Source organism: Dermacentor silvarum, chromosome 7 (assembly GCF_013339745.2).
Source record: "Dermacentor silvarum isolate Dsil-2018 chromosome 7, BIME_Dsil_1.4, whole genome shotgun sequence".
In the NCBI taxonomy this organism is placed as follows: domain Eukaryota; kingdom Metazoa; phylum Arthropoda; class Arachnida; order Ixodida; family Ixodidae; genus Dermacentor; species Dermacentor silvarum.
This window is the reverse complement of record NC_051160.1, coordinates 61,828,362-61,850,428: the sequence shown is the minus strand read 5'-3', so window position 1 is coordinate 61,850,428 and position 22,067 is coordinate 61,828,362. Positions and strand designations below refer to the sequence as shown.

At 47.3% G+C, this 22,067-nt stretch overlaps 1 protein-coding gene across 1 annotated transcript; it reads left to right on the top strand.

Moving 5' to 3' along the window:
• Nucleotides 1-6,831: 6,831 nt before the first annotated feature.
• On the top strand, nucleotides 6,832-8,856 carry LOC119458910 (endothelin-converting enzyme 2). Its single transcript, XM_037720767.1, has one exon. It carries the CDS (start codon nucleotides 6,832-6,834, stop codon nucleotides 8,854-8,856), a length of 2,025 nt encoding a protein of 674 aa, XP_037576695.1.
• The last annotated feature ends 13,211 nt before the right edge of the window (nucleotides 8,857-22,067 follow it).

Sequence of the window (22,067 nt, the reverse complement as noted above, 5' to 3'; positions counted from 1 at the left end):
ATGCAAAAAAAAAGAATTAACATGAACTTTCCGAACGCAGGAACATCGCATCGAGGGCTGTGTTTTAGGGTCAAGGTTGTAATTTTATATGAAGGAGAACGGATTCCTCGCATTGTGGGAGTTCTGTTGAACGATTGCATTTGCGGCATTATGCATATGATGAAATTTTTCCACGTTTCTCGTTGTGTGTACTTTGGTTGCGCTGTGGGGTCATCAAAAGCAGACTGATGCATTGTATCTGAGCAACCGATTCTACACAGGACGACGCTGTCGTGGAGCTGCCCTTACGCCATGTGTAGTAGAACACGAAGCGGCATCTCGAGCTTAATATACACAACACGCGAGGACCAAATGTGAACGATAAGCCCCCACAGACCCGCGCGCGCAACTAAACGAGAGGAATCATACGCTGTGTACGCGCTTTCACGTGTTTTCGACGTGGCTTGCAAAAGTGTCAGTTAAAACGGTGCATGAAATTTGGGGGCGCTTTTATCGGCGATGCACTAACTCTACACGATGGGATGCCCTTATTGCATCCAAGGCCGTACGCAAGCAGTGATACAGGAAATAAGTGTTGGGTTCCCTACGATGGCAGCCGCATTTTAATTAGGGTGAAATCTACCTCAGATGCTCCAATTAATTTCGAGTCCCCAACTGCCATGCGCCTCATAATGATGTTTCTTTCGGCAAGTGAAAATGCCAGAATTATTTAACAGTAGCAGACGGTTCTGGTCAGTATCGTATAGCGTGGAGCGACATCCAAATTTAGTGTCTAGATCGATTAGGAAGGTTCTATTATTTACTTCTGTCAGGAACACAATTCATCAGATCTACCAGAGGAATACTAATAGGGAAAAGATCCGTAACCGAACAATTTAAACAAGCTGGAGGATTGTCCCTCACAGTACAGATTGTCGGAAAGTGATACGGAGATAGTTACTCCAAAGTGGCACATTGGCTCAAGAACTAGGCAACAATAACAACAATGCAACCTGTTCAATTCTAAATTAGACCCCAATACGGTTCATGGCAACTTGTGCCCGCAGGTTTCCTGTTCTCCTTATTCCTTAGTTAAAACCGGATTATCTTCCCCCTCCTCCACCCAATTTTTCAACGCGCTTCTTTTTAAACTTCGAAAAATAGTCTGACGACTGCTATAACTGGATTCACACGACGGACTGAATGACGTGGATGAGCCGCAACGAATTGTGCCACCAGCAGCCTGTGTGCTTCGTCTCTGCGTGCGGCTTGTTTGGGTCATAATGAGCTAACGTAAGCACGTCTAATAAATTCGGTCCGTCTTGCGAATCTAGCTTAAAGCTGCATACATGAGAATGGACGGCACGGAAAGCTCTTAGAAAAGTTCTTGGGGGAGCTGAAATTCAGAGCCCTTCCACTACTGTGAAGATGGAAGCCAGTGAAGCTGTCACTATGGTGGGTCTGCTATAGTGAATATTGCTATAGTGAATCTATATATTAAAATTGTTGACTATATTGAGCGTCTTCGGCATGTTCGTCGAATAGCAAGAACACCGTCGTATTGTTCTCGCCCGGCGCGATGACCAAGTATTGCGTTTGCTGTGCCATTTCCGCCCCATCGTCATAGAACAGCGTATGAGCCACAGCGTTCATAGCCGCGGCACACTGCACGGCGGCCGCATTTCGATGGGTGCGAAATGCGAAAACACCCGTGTACTTAGATTTAGGTGCACGTTAAAGAACCCCAGGTGGTCGAAATTTTCCGGAGTCCCCCACTACGGCGTGCCTCATAATCATATCGTGGTTTTGGCACGTTAAACCCCATAATTTATTATTTATTTACACTGCACGGCATCATCAGGATCTGTTGGAAGGTGTGGTTAAACGAGCGTCCATATCCCATAGCGAATCCAAAGGGCAACTGCTGAAAACAGCACTGGTGCGATGTCTACGTCACTAGACAAAGGCGCATAACGATTGGTAGGAGGTGCCGCCGCCGAGTATCGCGACATTTGTGAAAGAGGCATCGGTGGTGGCGAAGGGTGTAATAGGTCATCCATCATCCGTTTTGACACACGTGCTGAGGCACAACTAGGCGGGAAACCGCCACGCACATGGAGCCCAAGCTTATGCTGATGATGATTATTTTTTTTCTACACACCGACACGATCCTGGGGAACCTTGGCGGCTTCGCTGTAAGAAGTAAATGTTTGTGTCACCTCGCTAAACTGCCCAGTAATCAGTAGAAGCGGGATAATTGTGCTCAAACTCGAGAACGCGTTTCATTCGAAAATTAAAGACTGCAAGTAAATGGCGCAAGTTTCTTTAAAGCGAAGCCTGCTTTGCCGCTTCAACCCACTTTTCAGATGATCGCAGCTGTTTAGTACAAGTAACCTGTGTCGGCTATTGACCCTTTTCGCGGAGCAGTTTGTTTTAGAGAAACGAGATGGCGCTCACCGCGGCGCGCCATACGTCTCAGCGACCGCGCACGAATACGAAACCATTACCGCTTCTACCTTGCTTCTGTGCGATCAGCTGTCGGAAATGCAACTGATTTTTCGCTAACACACTGTGCTCCAATCATGCTAGATTGAATCATGTGGATTGAAGACGTGTGCAGTAGTTGGCTGCAGAAATAGTGACTGGAATGTTAAGGAATAGAATGAATCTGTGTGGCCAAGTTCGCGGACCGCTGCTGCAACTGTCCGAACGTGTTACCGGCACTGAATTCGTAATGTATGGCTTTCCTCGAGGATACAGAAATTTGCTCATCCGCCAGCCTTGTATCGCTAACCTTCAAAGGGCTTCATCCCCAGAACGTCGGCAAGAGTGAGTACCACTCGTTAAACAATGACAAAAAGAGTAGCGCCGCTTCCTGTCATAGTAAGTTTCGCGCACGTTATTTATACACATCTGTCCCAAATGACAGGAAAACTTACGGCCACTCTATCACCAACGTATCAAGAATAAGTGAATGGGCACACACTTAAATATATGCGCACTGTATACGCACAATAAATGACGGACTACACCGATGGCGCACGAATGGTCGAAGCTGAATGTTTCGTGACGGTCCACAAGAGTAAGCGAGTTACTGGCTGTAATATATATTTGCTACAAGGTATTACAATGTAAAAAACAGCTACGTTTCAAGCCTTGTGCGCAGCAAGAACTAATCTATCGGATTCGGAACTGAGCACACCCGCGAGCGATTAGGCAGAAAATAATCAGATAGTGGCCGCACCGAGGAACTTCACTGAGTCAGAAACTGACAAGCCACTGCTTCAAAATACTTTCCGAATAAAGAACAAAGAGCAAAACACACTAATCCTGAATGAATTCATAATCAGAAAGGCTTGGAATACATAATTAGCCCCGCTTTTAGAACAAGCACCATATACGCTGCTTGCGCCGTTTGGACATACTGCTATAGCGCCAACCGGCACATTGTAGGATAATAGCGCGAACTGAAGCATACTGTTGTGGCTTTTCATGCAGTTAAACCAGGACATGAGCTACAACACGTCGTCGCAGCCAATTCGTCGTCGCCATTTCATCGTCTTCACTCCACTGCGACCCTTCCTTTGTTCTCATGCCGTCGTCATCACTGCGTCGTATTCACTGCGCTTTCGTCATTCCCTTGTCATTTCGACGTCATCACGCCTCCGTAATAATGCAGCGTCCATCATTCCGTCATCGTCACGTCGTCGTAATAATATCATCGTAATTCCATCGTCGTTATTGCATCCTCGTCATGCTGCCTTCGTCGTGCCTCCGTCGTCATTCAGTCATCGTCATTCCAGCTTTGTCATACCATTGCCGTCATTCCATTACAATTCCTTTTCCATAATTTCTTCGTCGTCATTGCGTCGTCGGCACGCGGTCACAGTCACGCCGTCGTTGTTATGCCGTCGACGTCAAACCATCGTCGCCATTTTTTTTCGTCATCCTGTATGGGATCCGTGTGTTTAGTTTGAGCGAAGCTTTTCCTGGCAAAAATTAGTCCAACTTCGTATTGGGCATTTTTCTTGCAACTAGGGTGTCTCGATGCCAGTGCCGTCTCCCGCCGATCAGGGTGGTGACACCCTTTGAGCAGGCCCGCGCCGCACGTCCGCCATATTGTGTCGGAGCAGTTCAAGCGGCCGTATACATGTCCGTGCATTAGTCAGTGTGGCGCTGTCGTGTTGCCTGGTGTTCGTAATTTCCCTGATGCGGCGCACCTGTTCGCTAAGGTTACTTATCGCGCTCGCGACGTGAGATGGAAGCTGCGAGACAGTTTTATAGCTAAAAACCCTCCGTCATGCCCGTTTGCTGCGCACCTTTGTGCACCAGCTCAACGGAAAGACTACACCAATGTCTTAGGTTTCCCCGCTACATAGAACGCAGAAAAAAAGTGGGCAAGCACCTTCATCATCAAAGCAATGGTGCTTAAATTTGTGTCTTCGTGTCAAACGGTCTTAGGTAATTTTCTGAAGTACTAGGCATGTGCTCTCTAAGTCATTTAATCAAGGCGACGCGAAGGCTACTCCAACCCAATGTTTCATTTCCAACAAACGCATGGATGAGGGTCCAAATATTAGAAAAATGTTCTTTGGGAGTTTTGTCTTGCTGCGGCTCAGCATTACTTGCACTGATTATACCAGCCAGATGTAAGGAAGAGGATGGAAAATAGAAGTAAAACGGCCGCAGGTGTAAACTTGGACTGATATGTTTTCACGTTTGTGAGAAGCATGTAACTCGAGTTTTGTTATGTCACTGATCTGAAGTTTATGCGCAAGGCATCCTGTGATTTCAGGCAAGTGAACGTATTGGTGAGCTTCCATGAGCCACATCTCCGCTATTTCCAGGCTGTCTTCCTATGGTTTTACTGAAGTGACAGTTTTATATTTCAGCAAAAAATCTTTCCTTTTTTTTTTTGTGAGATGCGTCACTTTGCACCTCTTTGTCACATTGCTGTGCTCATCAATCGGTCGTTGCATTCCAGAACGTAAGGCAAATTGCGTTTCAGCGAAACATTTAGGCACACAGGAAGGAAATACAATACTATACAACATGAAGGCAATATTCAGAGCCGAACGCACAAGCTTATGCTCTAAGCTAGATGGCTGCAACGGCGGTGTTCATTCATGAGTGTTTAAAAGTAGTACATTGTGCGTTGCTTCTGCTTTTCACTTATGAAGCATCGATTGCGATAGCAAATTAGTAGACATCTATACGAAGTAAGGATAGTAGTTTTATCGGCCGTATAAACTTGTAAATATTCGCTTACTAACTAAATTAACAAGCATGGTGCCACGCGCGCACAAGCCGATGTACACTTATCACTCGATGACCACGGACACTAGCCGTCAAAACGCTGGAGTGAGGAAGCGCAGCTGCAGCAGCGAGCGAACTGACCTTCGGGCTGCCTCTCGCTTCAACGCGAACTAATGAAGTCGCGGAAGCACGCGCACACGAAGCTATCAGCACTCGGCTCTCTGCCCCCATCGCAAATCGCTTTCAAAATAGGTACCGCGCGGCCGCGTCATACGCAGCAGCCGCCAGATTAAAACGCCCACCCCTCTCCCCCTCCCCTCCCCCTGGCTCCCCCTGGTGCCTTGCACACGACGCAAGACGGCGCGCTTCCTCCCCGCTTTCCTCCCTCGCGCGCGAGAGATTAAGCCGCCATCGTCGGCTCACCCTGACGCTTTCACTCGCACATACGCCGTACGGCGCGCGGCGACGACGTTATCGCCCTTGGACGGAACACCACGGCGACGGCAGAAATGCGCCTGGAGTATCCATAAAATTGCTATCGCAATAAAATAATAAGCTCTGTGGTTTTACGTGGCAAATCCACGATGCGATTGTTAGGCATAGTGGGGGACTTCGAAGTAACTTTGACCACATGGTGTTCTTTAACGAGAACCTAAATCTAAGTACACAAACGTTTTTTGCATTTTTCCCGCATTGAATTTCGGCAGCCGCGGAATTGATTGAAACCACGACACTTGAAGAATATGTATCTACTAACGTTAGACTGTTTTCGGCCCCGTGCTCTTTATCATTCTTGTTTTTCACACGCACAGTTTGTATCTCGATCACTACAGTACCTTCAGTTACTGTAACACTGTCGTATTAATAACCTCGTTTTGACTTACATTTTTTTCGCGGAAGTACGCAGCTATACCTTTACGGTCAAAAGATGTCAGCTTTGTTGAAACACAACCTCTAAAACCTTAAGTATACGTCATATATATCAACATTGTTTTCGAAACAAATATATATGAGCGAAAGCGAAATCGCGGCAAAAACGACTTCTTGTCTACTGGGCTCGGAACTTATTCTAGTATTGCTTTACTGCAAGCGTTAAACCTCCGTTTTTAAGGTGAGATGTGAATATTTAAATGCATGTAAGCGTGAAAACAGCGAAAATTATAAATTTTCTCACTGTCAGCGAGCGCAGAACCTAAATTCCTGCTGTGTGTCATAGTGCGCATTTACATGTTCCGACACAATATGGCGGCGCAACTGGACTTGTCACCACCCTCTATTCGGAGAAGCCTGGTATCAAGGCACCCTACTTTGCAACAACGAGCACTGCGCGAACACCAATAACTTAAACCGATACGTGGGAATCGCACATTACTTTCCCTCGGATCCAGTTCTCCGAAAGCGTTTACTGGAATGGTGGTGGTACCTATGACCGCGCACTGTCAACTGTGTTCAAAATTCTAATATCACACGCTTGCATGCTCGTATGAAGCTACGAACGTCCGGTGGTGTTATCGCAGTGGAAATAGCGAAATGCGTTTTTTTACACCATATTATGCTTGGCCTTTCTCCCTGTAGAGACGAAGCCCGCAACAAGCAATGGCCAAGTCAAGCATGATTGGTGGCTGTGCAGCATTCGGTTTGACCTTGCTCTGCGCCACCTTCATCGTCCTCATTCTCTTCTTCGCCGTGACTCAGCCACGCCACAAGAACGATGCCGAGGCCAAGGCCTGCGACACAGAGGACTGCTTCGTGCACGCGAGCCTCCTCAAGGCCAGCCTCAACCTGAGCGTCGACCCGTGCTACGACTTCTCGGCTTTCGTCTGCTCGAGCTGGGCCGCGAAGCAGACGGAGTTTCGCGAGAAAGTACACTCGGTCATGGACAGCCTGCAGTACTCATGGTACCGCCACTTCGACGACACTTTGCGCCATGGCTCAGTCAAGCTCCCCGTAGGCAAAAAGCCGTTGGCGATGTACGAAATGTGTTTGGCCGGCTCCTCGTCAACCAACAGCGCTCCGTTTCTGTACATATTTTTTTACGATGAGCTAGCCAAATGGAATAGTAAAGACGTTTCGGCATTAAGCTTGGCCGTACGGCTTGCCTACAAGTGGCAGGTACCCCTCTGGCTCGCGGTCACAGTCTTTGGTGGCCGCCAATCATCGACCGGGAGGCGACGAGTTGCTGTCAGGCCCGGCACCTACCTTCCTATAATGCTGAGCCACCACCGCCTCGTGGCAGACTCTTACGTCCAGTACATGAAGTCATTCATAGCGGCCTACCTGCAAAATGGTGGTGCCTTGACCTTGACTGATGACGAAATCAATGCTATTCGGGATTTGGAGGCTGACCTGCTCGGCCAGTTGAACTCGGTTCGCGACCAAAGGAACAAACCTGCTGTGCTCACCTTCGGCGAATTCGACGCGATGATCCCTAACAAAGGCCACTTGATGCACAACTTTCAGAATGCCCTTTTCCTGCAGCCGCAGCTGACGCCACAAGACGAGGTCATCCTTAGCGACGTTCGTTTTTTCGAGATTCTAGTGCGACTCGTGGCCAAGTATGGCGACAAGAACTTGAAGTCTCTCCTCGTGTGGCAGTTTACGCAGCTGTACTCTCCGCTCGGTGACCTCCGCCTCTTGACGGTTCGCTACGGAAGCAAGTCGACGGCGGAGATCTACCTTCACGCGTTCTGTGCACACCAGGTGGAGGCCTCGTTCAAAGTCCTCGTGCTTTCGCTCGCTGTCGCCGCGAGCTTCGCTGCAGAACACCGCAATAACATCGATGCCCGCTTCGACGGTCTCGTCTCCGCGGCTGTGAGGAAAGTGAACAGCTGCGCCTGGTTGGACGAAAAAAGCAAGGCAAGTATGGTCGACAAGCTGGTGCTCGTTAAAAAGCGGATGTGGCCACCGCAGTCACTTCTGGCGGAAGATGTCCTGGAGAAGATATACGCTGGTGTCTCCGAAAACGAAACGTCGCTCGTTGACTTTTGGATCAAGACACGCAGGATCATGTTCGAGGTGAACGAGACGACCGACTACAACTATGCGTCACGCCTCCTGGGCAACAACTTCCCGTTGTACATTGACTACGATTACGTTTTCAACAGCGTTAATGTGGCCACTGGCGTCGCTGCTGCTCCGGCTTACTACAGGAACGGCACGGCCGCCATGTTCTACGGCGGCCTCGGTTTCCTCATGGCCATGCAGCTGGTCAAGTCAATAGACGAAGAAGGGGTCCAGTGGAAGGCCGCCAAATCAATGGTCGACTCCATTTTGTCGCATTCCAGTCACCCCGCGTATGACGAAAGGGTCCGCTGCCTTAATGAATCTGGGGCAAAGAGCCTGTTTCCGGAAATACCCGCTCTCGAAATCGTCAATTCCGCCTTCGAAGAAAGAACCCTTGTCGGCGAATCGGAGCATCTTGCGCTGAGCCCAGAGCTGCCAGAAGGGAAAGTTTTCTTCCTGACGATCTGCTACATGACCTGCGCAGCACCCGGCCACTCGAACCCTATGGCAGCCGACTGCAACAAGCTGGCGCAGAATTCTCAGTATTTCGCCAGGGTTTACGATTGTCCAAAAGGATCCAGAATGAACCCAGAGAAGAAATGTTCTTTTTTCGATTGATTTCCAGCATGCACAATAATGGTGTGCGATGAAAAGACATGTGTACTTGAGCGTACGTGTATTATGACATGTGATTATGGCGTTCTCTTTTCGCAAAAATGTGTGACTTATTCTCGTAGAAGTTTATGAGCATAACCTCGGCAATGCGGATTTCGAGAGTGTTTGCGTAAACTTTCGATAAGCTTTTGGCGTCTTACGATATAGGCGCTTCAATTCTGAAAGGTTTATTTGGGCCTTTCCAAACCGTTTGCTTTAACAGTTTGACAGTTTAGTTACTCCTTTATAGTTTCTCAAGGTTTCGTGCTGGATTGTATTACCATCATAACACGTGTAACTTCACATGTATCGAAATCACGAAACTATTTGTGTATCAGTCGCGAGAAAAACCGTCGGTGTTTGTCGTGCTTAAGTGATGACGCGTGCTTGGCTGTTTGTTGCAGGCGTCGAGACAACATTCGGGTCAGATTACTCAAAAGCATTGTTTTTTGACATAGTATATATATTAGCGCGGAAACGTTTTCACATGGAACACATGAAGGGACACACACAAGCGTGTTTGTGTCCCTTTCTGTGTCCTTGTGAAAAAAAACGTTTCCGCGGTAATACATGCACTGTATCGGAGATGTCGACCCAACAAGGCCAGAAGTGATTTCTTGCTATGTTTATTTTTTTCTTTTTTTTTTTTTTTTTTGGAGTCTGCTTGAAATCAATGCTCTCAAGCGTACACACCGATGCAGTTTGTGTGTCTGCTACTTTCACGCCTTTCCATTTACCGTGTTCGCCGATTGTACAGATACCTGTGCGATGTCGTCTGTACCTGTCGTCTGTGCGATGTGTCGCCACATGTAGATTTATCATATGGCTCAGACGTCACCGGTACCTTTGAAGTGGTAGCGCTTTAAAAAAGATGGCATTGGTGCTTCAACCGGACTACATAACTATTCGGGCTGAGTACTTATCCGTGTGTTTTAGACAGCTTTAGGTTGGCAACATGCTATTTTGGCGCTACAGATTTTGAGGTCGGTACTTTTGTCTTCAAACGTTGCATTCGACACGGTTTCTACGATTTGCATTTTCAAAAATATTTGTGTAAAAAACTGAGTGCACTATAACGATACTGCATACAATCGCGTATTGGTTAATCGCTGTGATCCGTTTTAGGAGTAGACTAACATTACTCATGTTTAGTATTAAATGGTAATGTGCAACAACTCGCTGCGTATGTTTAATTGGTTGCGTTCGGGTCGGATATTGAGAATGAGCTGATTATTGCAATGGGGCCCTTCAATATCACCCTAACACTATAGTGATGGGGTGACAGTTGCTGATGCAGAATCTGCGCAATTTAGTGAACCTATCAGTCTGGTTTCATAGCGCTTGGAAAAAGCGTTGAGGTATGATTGTGAGGTCATGGGTCTTGGGCGCCTGCCCGCCGTGTTAGCGAGTGGGGTAGGGGCCTTAGGCATGTCGCACAATTATTCTGCTTGAGATGGAATACTCTCAAAGGCGCACATTATTTGCACGAAATTCAAAATAAACATTTGAGTTAATAACAAATGCTAATTTGCTAACTTTCTAACAATTTACTTTGCGGTACATATTGCAATTTATTAATTGCAGCTGATGATTTCAAAAGTCACATTCACTTGGAAAAAATATTCTGAGGACACACCAGTTTCAAGATACGCGTTCCCAAAATATGCGAGAAAATAATGCATTTGTGTTCCATTAATTTTTTTTTAGTTTCAATGCATAAAAAGCGCTTTTGTTGAAGTGCTTTTTATTGAAGTAGGTAGAACAGTGATCTTTTACCGCTACGTTGACTGCGGATATTTCAAAGCTAGTGTTATTTCAAAAATAAAAATTTTGTTATAAGTGGAGGTGCCTTAGGAAATCATTTTCTTACATTTGCAGCAGCTCTTGCCGCTTAAGAAGGCCGCTTAAAAGCTCTTCCAAGAGTGAGCAATGTAAAAATTTATTATAAGAGCAGTTCAGGTGGCCGACTTCCAAGAGAAGTATGCGAATCTCGTAGCCTGCCGCGTTTAGGTGATCGAGGCGTAGCTGCAGGGCGCTGATCGTGCATGTTGTCATCCCTTTGAATACTGTCATCATCATCGTCAGCCTATATTTATGTCCACTGCAGGACGAAGGCCTCTCCCTGCGATCTTCAATTACCTCTGTCTTGCGCTAGCTGATTATAACTTGCGCCTGAAAATGTCCTAACTTCCTCACCCCACCTAGTTTGGAACACTGTAGATTCCGCCAACTTGAAGGGTTTCCTCAAAAATACAACTAGTTACCTGCAATTGGTTACTGAATGATGCAGTTAGTGTTACCGATTAAACAATGTAATCGTCAAATTACAACGTTACGGAAAAACTTAATTGAATGCAAGTAATTAACGACATGTAACTCATTACGTACACGCTTGGGAACACTCTGCATGAAACGAGGATGTAGACCGATTAAACAATGTAATCGTCAAATTACAACGTTACGGAAAAACTTAATTGATTGCAAGTAATTAACGACATGTAACTCATTACGTACACGCTTGGGAACACCCTGCATGAAACGAGGATGTAGACACGAAGAAGGCAGTTGACAGGTATCTTTCTCGGTTGGACCAAATGTTCATCTTAGTAAATAAGAATCATATACGATAATGATAAAAATGTATTTATTGAAGGATGGCTCGAAATATAAAACCCATACTTTCTCCCCTAAGCAAAATATTACGGTGCCCTCCAGAATCTCCTTGACAAATCCGCTGTTGTGGGTGCATGTGCAAGAGATCCAAGGTGGAAGACGAAGAAGAATTCACGCGGAGAGGGCATGCCCTCGTTTAGCTGGAGCCACACGTGCGTCGCAGATCCAAGCAGTCGAAGACAGGGATATCGTTCGCGCATAAAATCTGAAGCTTTATTGTGGATGCCGCTTTCAACTTTGCTTACGTGTCTTTAGGAAGCGTTCACGTTGGCATAGAGTTCCGACCATGCCTAGCCAGAAATCAAAGAAAACGCGCGGCAGTGAAAAGACCGATAACCACCACCGCCGCCGAGAATCATGCAAGGCCCCCGACCAGATGCACAACTCCTCAACCGATGTTCTGCCTCCCAAAGCGACCACCACAGCATCAGCAGAGAGAATTCGCGGCATCTCCACGTACGATCCTGGTAATGCCTTGAAGGACGATGCCCCTCACAAAGCGACAGACAACTGTCCAGAGGTTGGAACAGGGTCAACCGGTGTTCCGCACCTTGAAAACCGTGCCGGAAGCATAGTGGCATTGTGGTCCACCGACGTCCATCTTGCCAGGCTGCAGTCGCCCACGGAAACAGACTTCCCGCGCGTCGAGCCGACGCCTTCGCAGCCTCCACCGACGACTGTCGCGGACCCTGCCTCTGCGTCACACAGTGCGAGAAATAGGAACGCCGCTGGAGGACAACTGATCGCCGAGGCCTCTGGAGACCAGGGTCCACAATCGACAGATGCCCGGTCACGTGAGCGCTTCATCTTGCGTGAGACGGCCACGACTACCCCCGTTCAAGAAACGGTAAAGATCGGGCTACCAATAAAAATGCCATCGACTACCTAGTCGATGTCATTTTCTATCTCACAGGTAGACCGCACAGCTCCGGCTATTTACTCGAACTCGCACGCGTAACAGCACGTGCGGTGGCGCTTATACCGATTTTGCTTATAGCGTGCTCAGGTCAAGACGCATAGGAAGACGGCCACTGGCATCTGCCGCAATTCTCTGAATTCGATTTGAATGTTCGTTTCAAGGGCCCGAAAGCTCTCGCCTCCACTTCCATTGCTGACACTATACTTATATACTTATCCCGACATGTCCAAGTTTCACCGCCGAATGATTGGCGCCACGAGGGGAACGCCACGAACAGCCAGGAGGGGGTCTCTGTCTCCGCAGAGCACCATGTCCCCGTTGAGCACGTTGTCTCCTGACACGCACACCATGGTCATCGCCGAGGGCGCGGACGCGTCTCCTGACGTATTCGGCAGTGTGATGACATCCAGTGAGAACCCTGTCTTGGGACGGGCCCTTAGGCAAGTCATCCGGTCCACTTCCAGCACCAAGCACCGCCACATGGTCAACAGGCAGAGACGCAAGAGGGCAACCCCGAAGGAGGCACCGTGACTGAGGGCTCGTCGGTTCAACGAACACGTTCCATGGCAGCTGCTTCGACTATAGATGTGTCACCGACGGGGCTTGAAGACACCACGGGTCTCAATACGGCTCATTCAACCATGCAGACTGCGAACGCCCCAGGGCGCCAGCGGTCCGAGGCCTCTTTAGCTGTGTCCCCGGAGCTGGAAGAATCCTTCTACGAGAGGATGGCTGCCATCGTATAAAACGCCCAAATGTCTATCTGGAATTGTTCGGGACTTCAGGTACTCGGGACGTTGCTTTTGACGTGACTTGAACAGAAATCGCTGATTGTAAGAAGGCGAACCTGTTAGTCTTTGATCGAGACAGATGTTATGTTAGGCAAAGCAAAACAAAAAAAAAGCATAAACACGCGTTCTGAACGCAGCATGTTCCCATGACGTGTTAAGTGTGTTCTAGAGTGAAGTTAGTTATTTTAGATGAAGGAGAACGAAAAAAGTTGCCCAGATTCCCCTCATTGTGGGACTTTCTGTGACATATTTGAAAGCTTTTTCCGCATAACGCATGGGATGAAAATATTCTACGTTTCTGCGTACTTTTGTTGCGCTGTTAAGATTCTCTTTTGGATCATTCTCTGTTGAGCCATCAACCAAACGAGAACCGAATGAGAACGATAAACACATACACACCCGCGCGTACCGCTAAACACGTGGTATCACATGCTGTCTACGCGCTTTCAAATGTGCGTGACATGCACAACTCTACACTATGGGATGTCCTCCTTGCACCAAAGGTCGTACGCAAACAGATGCTGAAAATACTTGTTGGATTCCCGACGGTGGCAGCCTCATTTTAATGAGGGTGTAATCTACCTCAGATGGTCAAACTTAATTTCGGGACCCCAACTCCATGCAGTGTTCCTCAGAATGATGTCTCTTTCGGCAAGTAAATATGCCAGAATTAACATTGGTAGACGGTTCTCTCGGTTTCGTTGGGCGTAGAGCGATCGACATCCAAATTAAAAATAGTGTCTAGAATGATGAAGGTTCCGTTGCCTTTGCCAGAAACATTGTTTATGAGATGGTCAAGATTAATTCGGACAAAAAAAGTGCGTCGTTTAACTCGCAATTAGACCGCAAGCCGGTTCGTGGCAACTTCCTGTGCCCGCAGCTTTTCTGCCCCTTTTGTTCATTTAGTAAACCCGTATTATATCTGCCCCTCCCTTTCCCAATTTTTCAACGCGCTTCCTTTTAATCTTGGAAAAATATGCACCGCCACCTGGTAACAGCTAAAGTTGGATTCACACGATGGACTAAAATCCGCGGACGAGCATGACGCGGACGAGCATAGTGCTGCTGAGTCGCAACGAATTGTGCCGCCATCAGCCTGCGTACTTCGTCTTGGCGTGCGGCTTGATTGGGTCGTAATGAGCTACAGCGTAATGCACGTCTACGGAATTCGGTCAGTTATGTGAATCCAGCTTGGAGCTGCGTACATGGGAATAGACGGCGTGACAAAGCTCTGGGAATCTTAAAATATATAAAGCCGACAGCGAATGCTTTCGGAGATCTGCAATTGAAGAAAAAAAAATTCACCGCCCATACGTACGTACAGATGGTAAACCAGCGAAGCTGAAATGAGCGGCCCGGTGTTTATCAGTTGGTTATTCCCGACAGTTCATTAAAGGTTTCCTCAATTATTGGTTACGCATTTGTCTAGCTTGGCCGCACCAGCCGCCGAATCGGCCCGACATCGGCCCGCACCAGCCGCCGAAACCCCCCCCCCCCCCCCCTGGCAGAGATCCTGTGTACGCTACTGCTATATGGCTAGGAGATGGGGTTTTGTGGCGTCCGCGCGGAGAAACTATCATCATCAGCAATGGCTCGAGCGTCGTCGTCTTATTCCTAAGCTGGCTTGTTGGTTAGGCGGGAACGCGCTCGTGCCACTTCTTGCGCGTTCGTCTTCTTCGACAGTTGGCTCCGTTCTGCAAAAAACCGATCATCATCAGCAATGGCTCGAGCGTTGTCGCCTTCCACAGCTGGTTCGTTGCCGCCCCTCGGCGCACCCGCGCGAACGCGCTCGTGCCATTGCTCGCGCGTCCGTCGTGCAACACTACATTTGCTAGTAGGTACAGCTAGTACACTGTAGTACAGCGTTTGACCGCTGGCGCCACGCTGCGCCGCTCGCACGTACCGTGTTTCTAGGTGGTTCCGTTCACCGAGGGCGCTCGAACACAATGATATGGTTTGCACGAATGCAACCCTTGGAAGCGTGGCTGTATGGCTGTTAACTGTCGCCTATGCGACGTGCCTGAAACCATTGAACACTGCTTTATTGTTTGTAAAGATGCCATTTTATTTTGGGATGTTATCCATAGAAATTTGCAAAAATATTTTGATCTAAATTCTCACAGTATCCGATATCTTGTTGCACCGTATGAAGATGTTCCATTCGATATGTTTTTACTGATAGGCCTTCATAGCCTATGGAAATCTCGCATGCAAGACCGAAATGCAGAAAAAACAATTTCCTCGAGATCACATTTCGTTCAGATGATCATACACTTAAAGGACATTTACGACCAAGAAGAATGTCAGCCGGCTTGGTATCCACTTTTGATTAGGTGTTTAACTTCCCCTTACAAATTTTTGCTGTGAAGGACGGTGTTGCTGTGTGTGACGTTATCTTCATATGGACTGCTCGTTGACGTTTGATTAGTTATGTCCACCTAGTGCTCATATTATTGTAAATAGTTCCTGTAAATACATTTCATTCATTCTAATAAATACCATGTTCAAAAAAAAAAAGTGGCTGTATGGCTGAGTGGTTACGGCGCTCGCTTCGGGATCTTGCGTACGCGGGTTCGAAACCCGCTCTGGCTACATTATTTTTTTATATCAGCTTTTCCCTTTTTTTCTCTCTCTCACTGTTTGCCAGCACGGTCGCTTGAACCCCGGCGCCACGGCGGCAGCCGTGGTGCCGGGCGCCGACGCGAAGCGGCGGTCGTTGGGGTGTTGGGAAGCGCAGCGTAGCAACACCCCAAATAAAAAAATACTGCTCCAGTCAGGTAGACTGCTCCCTCCCTGATAGTGAGATTATATTTGGATCATCAAAACAGTGATGCGTTTATAATACCACCGATCCCAACAGCAGGCTGTCACCACCAGCCCAGCGTTTTCTCCGTCAACGCCTCTTCCGTTCCAACGGCGGCGGCTCGAAACATGGTACGCGCGAGCGGCGCAGCGTGGCGCCAGCGGTCAAACGCTGTACCTACTAGCAAATGGAAATACGCGTCCGTCGTCGTCGTCGTCTCATACAACTGGCTCTGTTGCCGCAAATCATTCCAGTGTAGAATTTCACTTCTCTTCTGTCGTCGTAATGGGGAGCCATTGCTTAAGGGGGTATGAGCCATTCATTGTCTTACGTGACGGACAGATTTAAAGATTGACAGTCACTTTAGCATACGCCAAAGAGGGTGAAGGCGAAAGCCTGCGCGCTCAGGAAACATTCATTAAATTACTTGACATTCTCATTCGAATGTGTTGTTACTTATACTTTTTTCCGACCAAACGTCGCGCTCGAGTGCCTTAATTGACGCTTCCTTAATTAACGGGCCCTTAATTAACATCTCTAATTAACCCGAAAGGTCGTGGGTTCGACTCCCGCCAAAGGTCATTGGTTCGAGTGCCTTAATTAACTCTATATTAATTAAGTGTGCATTAATTATTTTGCCTTAACGACAAAGGTAGTGGCTTCAACTCCCACATAAGCTCGAGGTTTCGACTCACACCGAAAGTCATGGGTTCGAGTGCCTGAATTAACTGTTATCTTAATTACCACGATGACGACGGTGACCCGCGCACCATCAAAATTATTGCATGAGCTTTGCTTGCTTGACCAACGCACCATCAGAATTGTTGCGTGAGCGTTGCTTCCTTACTCATAGAAGATGATGATGACGGTGACCTGCACGCCATTAGAATTGTAGCGTGAGCGTTTGCATATATAGGCAAGACACGATGCCGGGTTGGTGTAGTAAGTGAATTACTACACCAAGTCATCATCGTGTACCATTTCACTTCGACAACACGGTGTTCACTCAAGGGCGTTGAAGATCGACTGAACGATGAGACACATAAGGCTTTCGCCTTAATAAATGTATTTGTACCTTTGTTCAAAATTCTGCCACACCTGTGTCGTATGCTAAACAGCTTTGCTGGTCATCCACCTTCACAGAGTGGAATGGGTCATGATTTTTTGGCTCACAAGTTTCGGTGGCATTGTAGTCAAACCAAATGTGGCACTATGATGATAGCCGCCAGGAAGTGCCACATCTGCACAATATTTGGGACAAAACAAGAACACAGATCTTCATCTGTTTTTGCAGTGAATTGCTGCAGATGAGCTGTTCAATTTTCAGCGACTAGGTATCTTAGCACATAAGAAACGTTGGGATAGTATTTCTAGTACTGTAACTTATCACTTCTCAACTATGTACTATTTGACTTTATGGTTATATTTAAGTTGGGTTACACTAGGAATCAGCTAGCGCAAAACGGGTAATTAGAGATCGCAGGGAGAAACCTTCGTCTTGCAGTGGACATAAAAATAGGCTGATGATGATGACACTAGCGATCTACCATTGTTAAACGACACAGTGGCACTTGGCATCACTGTAATAACACATGATGAATGGGAAGGAGCCATGGCAATTCAGCATTATATCAAAAATGGTGTTTTAATCAGTACTGTTATAAACTACAAACAGCCTGCCACATTGGTTGTTTATAAAAGATAACTCGGAGAGAAAGATATTTTCTCACTGCTGCTATAGACTTGATCTGAACCTAGCAAACACCTTAATTCAAATTCTTAATTCTTGACTAGGTGCAACAAATAAGATTAAAGGCAACCACAGCACCATAATAACATCGCATACTCTATATTAACATAAACCACTATGCAAAGTTATCTCACCAATTTGTAGGTTACACTGATAAAATCTGAGTGTTTCAAGCCAGAATGAAAGAGCAAGAAAGCACTGGATTCCCAGCCACACATTTCACAAAACGCCACACCTGTAGCAAACAGTGTTTGATTGGTACGTCATAGACAGGATTGCCCAAATTGTTCAATGTTATCAAAATGCTCAAATTCTTTGGAAAGTCATATCTTAAAATGCACTACACAAGACGGTCCCCTCCAGGAATTTGTTCAGGCGAAGCATCTTTCACGCATAATCTAGATGAACATTTCAAAGAACAGGTCGGCTTGGTGCGAAGGAAAGGATCTTTTTATATATTAGTGTGGAAAAGCAAGCACAGCAACCCGTTTCATGTGTTCCATAATGTTTCATACTTTGACATAGTTTCTCCAGCTGCAGCGCTTTCAGTTATGGGTTTTAACAATGACATCAACTTGTGTCTTCAATAGTCTGTGTGCACTTAATCATACAGCTCTGATTCAACTGTCATCCCTGAGCACACCCACTGACTTCACACTAAAGAGCAGCAGCAGAAACGAAGGGCGTTTTTTTTTTTTTTGACGCCGCAGTAAATTGTATTTACATCAATAACAAATGGTTATTTGTTAGCACTCCCCTCCCCTGACTCGTACTATAACTGCAGACTCAATTCACAGGTGTGAGATAGAGCGTCAATGAATGAACAAAGGCATTAGTGGGCGTGCGTATAAACGAGTACGAGAATAAGCAGGGGTGAGTGCCGGTTAACGCGAGAATGAATGAAAGTCACCGATGGTGATTTTATGTCAACGTGAGTATATGAATGTGAGTCACTGTCGGCGAGTGTGAGTAGACGCGAGTAAGTAAGCGAGTGAGTGCTTGTGAGTGGGTGCAGGTAAGTGTTAATGGAAGAGATCATGAGCGCGAGTAAGAGTTGGTGAGTATAAGTCAGCACAAGTATAGAAACACGAGTGAGTACTGACGAGTGTGAGTACAGGCGAGTGCGAGCGAGCAGAGAGCCTGGGAAAATTTTGGCGAGCGTGTACCAGTGAGCATCTGTCTATTGTGCCGACCTGTGTCACCAGCTCATCATTCAACTATATTAAATATAAAAATTTGCATTAAGCAAAGCCACCGTTAATGAGTTTGTTAAGCATTGAAGCGTTAACAGTACTAGAAAGCACACAGCGTTAACAGTACTAGAAAGCACACAGCAACATTACGTTACTGCAACACCTATCAGCAAGACATGGTATTTACTGTACGATGAAGGGTGCTGACAGATGCTAGCTGCATCTCCACAAGTGACTCGGAGCTGTATTGGCCGAACAAGTCCACTCACCTTTATTACGTTACTGCAACACCTATCAGCAAGACATGGTATTGTTGCGTTGCGCACCGCTTATCAGCCGGCGCCCAAGTCTGGCTCATCTGTTCCGGACGATAATCTGTTTCGCGCATGTGCGCTGATGTTTTCCCTCGCCCTTTGATCACGGCGTTCCTTTATAAAGGACTGCGGATCACGCCGTTGGCGGCTTCTTTTGTACACCTTCTTTCGGCAAGCATGCCACATTAAAACTACGTTCTTCCTTCTCCCGGCGTCTTCTCCCGGCTTGGAACCGAACTCGGCCAAACGTAACAGCTGGTGGCAGCGGTGGGATGGCGGACCCCCGGGAGCGCTGCGGCAGCAGTCGGTGAGGCTTTGGCTTTGTACTCTGGTACGCCGAGTGTTATAATTTCCAGTCAGGGAAATAGGAAAGGCGGCTTAGAGGACTTTTGTCACAGTTACGGTAGTGAACATGGATTTGAATAGCTTGCTAAAGGTAGATTTGTTGGCCGTAGCAGACGAGCTCGGCTTAGAGCTTAGCAAAGCTATTCGGAAACCCGAAATTGTGGGCAAAATTTCAGCCTGTGGGGCGAGTGCCGACGAAATTGCTGAAGCAGTTGATGAAGTGCAGAGGAAACGCAAAGTGAGAGAAAGAGAGGAGGAACTAAAACAATGCCAATTGGAGCAGCTAAAGCGGTCTCTGACCACTGAGGCAGAGCCGAGAGCCGTCAATTATGACATGAGAGGTTTTCTTCAGCCTTTTGTTATTGGTAGTGAATTGGGGCTCTTTTTGACAAACTTTGAGCGCACTTGCACAAGAATGGGCTTTGAGCTGACGTCCTGGCCTCAAAGACTTCTGAGTTTGTTGCCGGCGGAAGCCGCAGAAATTCTAGCTAGGTTAAATGCCGAAGAAGCGGAATGTTACCAGGACGTAAAAAGGGCCTTGTTAGCAAAGTACAAGTTGTCGCCTGAAGCTTTCCGGCTTAAGTTTAGGAAATCGGTTAAGCCGAACGAAAGCTACTCAGAGTTCGCGTACAGGCTAGCAAGCTTCCAAGAAAATTGGCTAAAAGGTGCTGACGCGTTCGAGGACAAGGCAAAAATGTTTGAGGAAATCTGCCTAGAGCAATTTTGCTCGACGCTTCCTGAAAAACTGAGGGAGTGGATTCTCGATAAGCCAGATGTGAGGACGGCCCGCAAGGCAGCAGAGTATGCAGATGACTACTGCGCAAAACGCCGTTCTTTTGACGCAGAAAGAAACATGCGAGGCGCACGAGGCTCTACAGCAGAGCAGAAGGAATTTAGAAAATCTGAGAAGAAAGATAACAATACCACAAAGCAGGAATCTTTGGATTCACAGTTAAACCAATCTTTTGAGGCGCGGAAGCCTATCGTGTGCTTCAAATGCCAGAAACCAGGACACGTAGCTGCGGGGTGTCGCGTTCCAAAGGTATCGCCGATACAGTTCGTTATGGGGCAGGGCGAAGATTTGCTGCAACCTTACCTACATGACATGGAAGTTAACGGCCGAGAATGTAAGGTCTTGCGCGACTCAGGTGCAACGTATGACGTGGTGCACTCTTCCCTAGTAAATTCTGGTGACTTCACAGGTGATTACGTGTGCTTAAGGCAAGCCTTGGAAGAAGGCACCCTGAGCTTGCCAGTAGCAAACGTAACATTGAAAGGGGCGTTCGGTGAAATTAAGACCGAAGCAGCTGTCTCGGATAACGTAATGCCTCAGTGTCCATATTTGCTATCAAACAGAACGGCAAACGAATTGCTGAATGCAGGCGTAACACTTGATATGAACCCTGTAATGGTTGTCACGAGGTCGATGGCGAAAGAAACTGCCGCTCACCAAGAGCCGTCGTCACGCGTTGTCAGTGCCGAGGATCAAAAACGGGGTCAATCAGATAATGGCGATGAGGCAAGCTCAGACACGCATGAATCCGCCCACGAGGAAGGCGAACAGGCACCGTGTTTCATTCCACCCACGAGTTGCGATTTTCAGGCGTTATCTACCGTCGACAAAGCCACGTTGATCGAAGAACAGAAAACGGATTTAACCTTGACAAAATGCCGTCAAAGCGTCGCTAAGCAAGGTGCAGGCAGTGGCTCGTTCCATGAAAGAAATGGCGTTTTGTACCGCGACTTTCGGGGCAAGAAAGGCGCAAGCGCTGACCAAATCGTGGTCCCTCTAAAGTACCGCGAGAACATACTGGAACTTTCCCATCGGGCAGGCTGGTCTGGTCATCTCGGAATTACCAAGACAAAAGCGAGGCTGCTAAGCGAGTATTACTGGCCAGGCTGTTTTAAAGATGTGGAGGAGTTTGTTCGTAGTTGTGACGTTTGTCAGCGAACTGGGAGACCACACGAGAAACACAAGGCCCCTATGACTGCAGTTCCTATTATTACTGAGCCGTTTCGTCGAGTCGTAGTGGACATTGTGGGGCCCTTGCCAGTGACGAAGTCGGGATATAAATATCTTTTAACGATGGTGTGCCCTGCAACTAAATTTCCTGAGGCAATGCCGCTGCGCTGTCTTGCATCAGCAGAAATAGTAGACGCCCTCCTTTTGATATTTTCCCGCGTGGGTTTTCCGAGTGAAATACAGTCGGATCTCGGCAGTGTCTTCACGAGCGAGTTAACAACGACCTTTCTTAACAGGTGCGGTATCAAGATACACCACAGTTCTATTCAACATCCGCAAAGCAACAGTGTAGAGAGGGTTCATTCTGTAATGAAGCGGGTATTGCGGGCTTTGTGCTATGAGAAAAAAAAAGAATGGGACGCCG